The sequence below is a fragment of the Salvia splendens genome, chromosome 12 (genome assembly GCF_004379255.2).
Source record: "Salvia splendens isolate huo1 chromosome 12, SspV2, whole genome shotgun sequence".
NCBI classification, from domain to species: Eukaryota; Viridiplantae; Streptophyta; class Magnoliopsida; order Lamiales; family Lamiaceae; genus Salvia; species Salvia splendens.
Genome location: NC_056043.1, coordinates 2942913 through 2951638, shown reverse-complemented (window position 1 = coordinate 2951638; position 8726 = coordinate 2942913). Strand labels below are relative to the sequence as shown.

The window sequence follows — 8726 nt, the reverse complement described above, 5'->3', positions numbered from 1 at the left end:
ATTTATTAGCATGTAAAAATCAGGAATTTTTAACACAAGAAAATAAAAATGAAATATAAATATAATTTGAAAATATTATTATTTTATAAAAGAGATGTCTTGTAGTATATTAGTACTATTATAATTTTCATTAGATTTATTAGTATGTAAAAAAATCAATAACTTTTAACACGAGAAAATAAAAACTAAAAAATGAAATATTAATATAATCTGAAAATATTATTTTATAAAAGAGATGTCTTGTAGTATATTAGTACTATTATATTATGAGATTAATATACACATATAAATTGTACTAGTATATTAACGTCAACTCATTTTTCATATAAGTATAATTTCTATATTAAATATTATTCAACTTTCCGTAAAATGATTAAATGGATATATCCAGGGACGGAACTAGAAATCCAAATAAGCTGGTGCTAAAATTTTTAAAATAATAAATATATTTAAAATAGTATTTCAAAAAATCTTACCTATCCTACTTATTTTTATAAATTTATAAAATGATAAAACACAAATAAATAATGAAGTTTAAATGCAAAAATATTTTTATATGTGATAATATTCATTCAAATTATGAAGTTTAGTACTCCATTTGTCCCGTGTTACTTGCACTTTTGTATTTTGGCTCGTACCAAACTACTTACACTATTTCTATTTTAACTAAGAATTAGAGTATTTAATTAATATATTTATGTTGGTTAAGTGTTCATTTATTTAGTGATCACTCATTATATTTAAGATACTAATTTAATCATACTAAAAAATAATCCAAAGTTTATGGCCTAAAATAAAAAGTGCAACTAATATGAGACAGAAGTAGTAATATTTGGAAAGTTATATAACATTAATTTGAATATTAAATCACAAAATTTCAATTTTTCTTAATTACTACCACATTAGTATAATAAATGTCTACATTTTATGACTTTGTTTACGTAAATGAGACAATTGAGAACAATCAAAATTTCGTGATTTAATATTTTAACAGATTAACTAAAATTGGACCAAATTTCATAATTTAAAAAACTATTAGTAACATTTTTTTATATTAAAACATAAATATTAAACTAAATGCATGATAAATAGCACACAACATTATTCCTCCAATAAAAATGTATATTGATAAATCTCTAAAACACACCATTAGAGTTATATTATAATGTACTCCATAATAAAATAAAATGGGCCCTACTGCTGCCAACTGTAAAGTAAATGAGAGTAATTAATTTTCTAACTCCTTCCCCTTCCTCCCATCACTACATAAAAACTGAAAGTGCAGACACTGGCAGCGTCCTCCGGCCATGGTGTGATGGTGGGGTTCTGAGACCGGCGCCGGCCAAGCCCCCGCTAGAGCGGTGGCTTGGCTCATGCTAGGTCCGTCCCTGGATATATCCAAATTTACCTCTAAGTTTCCTAATTTATGTTAAAATGATGTGGCATGTGGACCCTTTTTATTTCAATTGTCAAAGAGTTATTGGTGAGACATACCAAATCATTATGCCACCATGGTGTGGAAGGATCATGGAATTTTTACTCCTAAAAAGGCACATTTCTAGGTTAATTTATTTAATTCACTCTTCCTTTACATTGCTGTTTATTTTATATATTTATGTTTATGCACATAAATTCTCAGATATCACTAAAATAGTCAACTGAAGCACTTATCTTTTTTAAATAACACTTTAATTAAAAGGATAATATCTATATTTGTCAATTAATTTCCTAGATCGTTAAATAATACAAAGTGCTAGATATTTTCAACTTCACGCATTCCATGTGCCAACTGCTGCCGATCCCATTAACCAACTTCTTCGGTTACTGCATATATATATTTTTTTAAAAATACTTAATCCATAATGACTTAATAATTAATTATAGTGGTTGATCACTTTAATAATCCTAGATTAAAAAAATAATCAGTACATGGGCGCCGAACATGTTGATTAATTATGTGTTAATTTTGTGCTCTTCTAATCCCCATAATTAGATTTCCCCATCATTTGGTAACATGAGACCCTAATCAAGTAATAACGACAACTTTTTTAGGTAATTTTTTTTGTGGAAAACAAACTATATAGTGACAATTTGATATGAACGTGCATGACGATAATTATTGAATCAAAGTGGCCAATGGAGTGCTCATCTCTCTCTACAAGTGGATCAAATAATTTGTTTTCGTTCCTATAATCGGACACAATTCATATGTTCCTACAACAAAAAAATCTGACACACACATATATATGTACGTATATATATAGAAAAGGTTGTTGCCTTTTCCTTCATTTCACGTTAGTACTTTTTCATGCAAGTGGTTCTAACGTCGCTATAGGGACATGGAAGATAATATCTCATTCAACCATTTCTTGTTTCGTCTATTCATGTCTTAATTTCATATACATGTATGTTTTAACCTCAAGTCTCTATAGGAGAGACAGAGATGTACTGTCACCTTACGTTATTTTCAACTACTTTTTTCGTTAGCTTCAATGCAAGCCTTATCTATTGGATGGCTTATATTTGATGCGAAGTGAGAGGTTTCCCTTATACTCCTCCCTTCCATACGTTCATAAAAAAAATAGTCTTAGGGATCATCGCATCGATAGCAATAAGCCCGGTCTGAAGAGGTCCGCAGTTATATGAAATATAATACTCTATAGAGTTGCTTTGAGTAGAAAACCCCAGTAATTCTAACTGCCCTAAGGTAGCAAAATTCCTAGTCGAATTAGTAGGACTAGCACGAATGGTGTAACACATGTTCCATTGTCTCTGACCTCATTTTGGTCCTTCCATAAAAAATAGTCATTTTTTACATAATGAAAATCCTCTAACTACCAAAGGTGGTGAGAAAAAGTACTGAAAATTAGAAACAGTTTGTCCTAACAGCCAATAACAAAAGCATAAAAATTCCCAATGATAAACACAGGAAAAGAATAAACATAAAACCCTCCAACACCCAAACCTATGGTTGGAATGCATGTCCCCAACGGTCTTCGGCTCGCGTACCTCATCAACGGTCTTCGCCTCTAGGATTGATTTGGCAATTCATTTATAGTAAATGGTGTGGCCAATTCTCTATCCACTCTATTTATGATAAGACTTAATCTCCACTTACAATACTCTTATCAGTCTGCTACATCCGATTGAGACTATTTTCAGTGGAGGGACAATAAAGCATTAATATATACATTGAATAATGGAATGAAGAATTAATATCTAGTACACATTCTTGGTAATGAAATTATTCCTACTGGGCTAAAACCAGCCCAATGAAGTCTCTCTTATCATGACTTAGCTCACATCAATATCATATCACATAACAAAATTAAATATTTCATGAATGTATAGTATTTATTACTACTATTACTATTATAAATTAAATATAGAACGCACTTTCTTCTTCTTACGCAATCCGTGAGCGCAAAGAGAAGCACTTTCTGGGTGCAATAGGATATGATATTTTCTCTCCTAAGTCGAAATTATATTTATACATAAGAAAAATAAAACACTCACTATCACATGAGACATTTTATCGACACGGTGAAAGCAAATGACAATAATACATCCCACTAGCCGGATAGATAGAAATATGATGTTGGAGTCATCCATCACACTAATTTATTTTAACAAATGTAATAAAAAAATCCGTAGCCGCGCCGTTGATCGCCGGCGGTTAATAAACTTAATATTAAAAAGTCGGTAGAGTGACGATCTCGATATCGGAAAAAGACCCTTTGGGAGCTTGGAGAGATGGAAAAGGGTATTTTTATAAATGTTGAAATTATTTTTTTGAAAAATAAAAATAGAGGCGAAAATAAAATGCAATTAGTACTGATTACAAGGAGAGGCATGTGTGTAGGGCGTGAAGAGAAGAGGATAGCTAAATGAAGAAGTAAACAAAAATTGGACACGTGGATATGAGGGTGGTGCAAGCCCCTGCGCTGTGGGGCCCTTATTTTTATTTTTTGTCATCTAATTAGAAGTGTGACTTAACTCATTGTTGGATCATGAATTTAATTCTTGGGTAAAAGAGTGCATTTGGTATATGATAAACAACATTTGAAAATTTTCATTAAATTCGGTGTTTAGAAATGTTAGCGATTTCATGATAAGGCAGTAGCCAAAGCGTGATTCTTGTTTGGGGTTGGAGACAAGCTCAACTTCTTCTATTAAGATTTGAAGATAATACTTAGTATAAAGTAAAAGGGTTGATGTTCACTCAATTCTTAGCCTATTACCATTGTCAACGATGATTGTCCATTGTTTCTGTCTTTCAGCATCAGTAATAATTTTATTCTCTACGAGTTTCATTTCATGAAAGTGTCATTGTCTAGGTGCGTGCAAAAAGAATATTATAAACCGTTGTGTTCTGCAATTAGGGTTAATAGCTATACCTAATTAGTGACTAGAAAAGAGAAGTTTGGCTAGATTTTAAAAATGAATGGCTTAGTTTCAATTTCAAATATTTTGCAAAGGTGTGTGTTTTTTGTGGCTACTAGGATTTTGTAAAATTAAAAACTTTAATTCATTTTGGTTGAGTACTGAGTAGTTGGTAGCACAAAATTCATGTACTTATTTATATAATTATATTAAATATAGGTTTTAAATATCTGTGACGAGGAAATGAGTTTTAATTTGGAATTTTGTTGATGGATACGGACTGTTAAACACTGATATTTGTTGGCAAAATTCGACATATCTCAGTTGGATATATGAAAATGAAATGAAAACGACAAAACATTTAGTCTCCTATAGTCTTCTATTTGTGCTCTCTGACTCTAATTCAAAATATTATTGGCTCTTAATCTAAATCTTTCCTCCAATTAAAGCCTTCCCTGAGAACTCCCCAGTCCCACATTTCATTAAATTAAAATCCCACATTATTACTATTCTTTAGGCAAAGACTAAACAAACTTAAATTATTAGTATATGAGGATTCATCATGTCTTATGTCATCCTAATACTCATACACAAAAATAGGTTTACCCCCACAAATCCACCACGTGGTTTTCTATTATGAACCCATTTTCTCTCTCCTACCCCTATTTAAACCTCATTCCCACTTCTCCTTTCTCCCCCCAAAACTCAATCTCTCTCTACTCTCTTTCCAAATCTCTACATACACAAACACTAAAGCCTTGCAAATTGCAATTTTGCATAAGAAAAAAACACTATGGCTTCAATACCTCAAACAAAACCAATAAATACATGGGGTGGTGCCCAATTTAGCCAGCCATTTTCATTACTAAACTCCAAATCTATCTCAATGAGAAGAACTCAATCAAGAAAAGGCAAAATTAACTGTGCTTTGCAGTCTCCATCAGTCCTCACTTTCCCTAAACAGCCTTTCCCGGCCCCGGCGCTTCCGAAATCCGATCCCGGGCCGGCACAGTGGAATCTGATCCAGAGGGCCGCCGCCGCGGCCCTCGACGCAGTCGAGGGCGCGGTGGTCGCCCGTGAGCGCCGCCACGCCCTCCCGAAGACCGCAGACCCCGCGGTCCAGATCTCCGGGAACTACGCGCCGGTGCCGGAGAGGCCGGTGCGGCACAACCTCCCCGTAACCGGCGCGATCCCGGAATGCGTCCGGGGAGTCTACGTCCGCAACGGGGCCAACCCGCTCCACGAGCCGGTCGGCGGCCACCACCTCTTCGACGGAGACGGCATGGTCCACGCCGTCTCCTTCGACGGCGGGAACACGGCGAGCTATGCGTGCCGGTTCACCGAGACAGAGCGGTTCGTGCAGGAGCGGGCCCTGGGGAAGCCAGTCTTCCCCAAGGCCATCGGCGAGCTGCACGGCCACCTCGGCATAGCGCGGCTCATGCTGTTCTATGCCAGGGGCCTGTGCGGGCTCGTCGACCACAGCCGCGGGAGCGGTGTCGCGAACGCGGGCCTCGTCTACCACAGCGGCCGCCTCCTCGCGATGTCCGAGGACGACCTCCCGTACGAGGTCCGCGTGACACCCTCCGGCGACCTCCGCACCGTCGGGCGGTACGACTTCGGCGGGCAGCTGAGGAGCACGATGATCGCGCACCCGAAAATCGACCCCCGAACGGCGGAGATGTTCGCCCTCAGCTACGACGTGGTTCAGAAGCCGTACCTGAGGTACTTCAAATTCTCCGCGTCGGGGGAGAAATCCCCCGACGTCGAGATTCCCCTCGACGTCCCCACAATGATGCACGATTTCGCAATCACCGAGAACTTCGTCGTCATCCCCGACCAGCAAGTGGTGTTCAAGCTTCAAGAAATGGCGAAAGGCGGCTCTCCGATGATCTACGACAAAGACAAAAAATCGAGATTCGGAGTTTTACGCAAAAACGCAACTGATTCCGACGAGATCATATGGATCGAGTGCGACAACACCTTCTGCTTCCACCTCTGGAATGCGTGGGAGGAGCCCGATCACGACGAGATCGTCGTGATCGGCTCATGCATGACTCCGCCGGACTCAATCTTCAACGAGTCAGACGAGAGTCTGCAGAGCGTCCTCTCAGAAATCCGGCTCAACCTAAAAACCGGCCGATCTACAAAACGGTCAATTTTGAACACATCAGACCAGATCAATCTCGAGGCCGGGATGGTGAACCGGAACCGGTTAGGCCGAAAAACCCGGTTCGCCTACTTAGCCATCGCGGAGCCCTGGCCGAAAGTGTCCGGCTTCGCAAAAGTCGACCTCTCGACCGGAGAGGTCGAAAAATTCATCTACGGAGACGAAAAATTCGGAGGCGAGCCGTTCTTCGTGCCAAACGAGAACGGCTCGGAAGAGGACGACGGCTACATTCTAACGTACGTCCACGACGAGAAGGCGGGGAAGTCGGAGCTGTTGATTGTGAATGCGGCGACGATGGAGATGGAAGCTTCGGTGAAGCTTCCGTCGAGGGTGCCGTACGGATTCCATGGAACTTTCATTAGCAAGTCGGATTTGGAGAAGCAGGTGTTGTGAAATGACGAAAATGCCCTTTGTAACTACTGTACATACATATACATATGGTAGTGAGGAGGGGTATGCCTGTGGGATTTGTTAGGTTTAGTTTTTCGTCCCCGGATCTCTCCTCTTTTACTTAATTAAATCCCGTGTCAATTCAATCTCAGTCTATATCGAACAAGTTAATTTTAAGCAATCGAACGAGTATTATTTCAATTTGATTATTCTAATAGTATGTGGATATATATCATGAATTTTAAAAATGGTTTTGGAAATGGGTAAAGTTTTGTTGTATCTCGCTATAAAATAAAGCGTCACGGGAAGGAAACATGATAGTTTGACATAAGTCTGAAAAAAGAAGAAGGGATGCTACTTTTCTATTGACTGTAAATTGATGTAAAAAGTTGTGAATTAATTTGCCATATTCATGTGTTTTTCTGTTGGCATGTGAGCATAGATACAAAAAAGGTAGCATGTTTTGAGGAAGGAAGTTATTGACCCCAACAAAATGAGGTGGGACTGGGCACTAAGGTTGGGTTCAATTATTACATAGCATGTTGTTGTATTAACCATAATGTAATCGAATAATTGATCATCTCTATCGTCACCACCCCAATCCCCACCCCACCCCCACTATCTTGGACGGAAATTTTGGAGAGACAAATGATATTGGCAAATAAATATAGTAAACCATTATTGAGGAATATTTGGAGTATATTGAGGATAGTATCAAATTTTCATAAGTCTTTTTATCCACCAAAGTTCGTATATCCAAGAATTGAGTGGATTAGTTTTTTTCACCTTTGATCCCGAGTCTCATGCAATTTTAGGGGAAAAAATATCGAGGGGTATTTTGGTAAATTTGGTTTTAATTTATAAATTTGATACTAATTCTTTTGTATCCACATTGAGCTTTTTTGAGTTGGAAGTTAGAACCGACTAAATTCCCACTTTGCCTCTATGACAATGTACCAATGTCTTTGTTATTTTTGGCACATTGTCTTTCTCGCCTCACTCTATTTCAGTTAATGAATTTGTGGGTATCTCACCCTGTCATACCTTATTGCCGACGAGTCAATTGTCGCTTCCCAATGTTGTCGGTTCCTTCATATATCGAGTTACGCAAAAGAGTTATGTGCAGATTTGATTATATCATTGTCGATAACTAAAGAGTCACACTTTGAAGTGCATTGTGATTCGCTCAAGGGTACAAAGTTAGAGTAGAGTGTTATATCTAATACTAATTCAAGTGGGAGATTGAATGATTGTGGACTACATTGGAATAATTAGTCTTTCGCCTTCGACGTCAACACTTCTTCCACTGAGAGTCGTCGTATGCATTTAGCTTCTCTCACTCGATTCTCTGACATTCTTTCTTTTATACTCATATCACACAGTGACATACTGCAACGCCACCGATGTTGAGAAATACTATCTCACAAATATTAACATTAGTGGAGCTAAGAATTTTTTTTTAGGCCCTAACATTAAAATCATGGCTTCACCACTACTTCGCAATATTTTCTATTTATGTCATTGTATTCCTTCTCGGGAGAGTACGCATTTACGAGCAACACAACTTCATATCTCAAAGTTTTAAGCCGTGGTTAGAGGAAATATTATAAAATTTTGAAATATGACAGTTAATTAGACACAAAATTCATCATTAAATATTGCAATAGAGTGATTAATTAGCTAGGTACGTGGACGAATCTAAGAAGACAATACAAGGCCAATAGTTTGCCACGGTCTTTATTAAATGTGGAAAGCTTTTTCATTCATCTTGTTAGTTAGGCTATCT

At 37.5% G+C, this 8726-nt stretch overlaps 1 protein-coding gene across 1 annotated transcript; it reads left to right on the top strand.

The window, feature by feature from the left end:
• Nucleotides 1-5097: 5097 nt before the first annotated feature.
• Nucleotides 5098-7121, top strand: LOC121759485 (9-cis-epoxycarotenoid dioxygenase NCED2, chloroplastic-like). The gene has a single exon (XM_042155081.1). It carries the CDS (start codon nucleotides 5177-5179, stop codon nucleotides 6941-6943), a length of 1767 nt encoding a protein of 588 aa, XP_042011015.1. The 5' UTR covers nucleotides 5098-5176; the 3' UTR covers nucleotides 6944-7121.
• Nucleotides 7122-8726: the final 1605 nt, after the last annotated feature.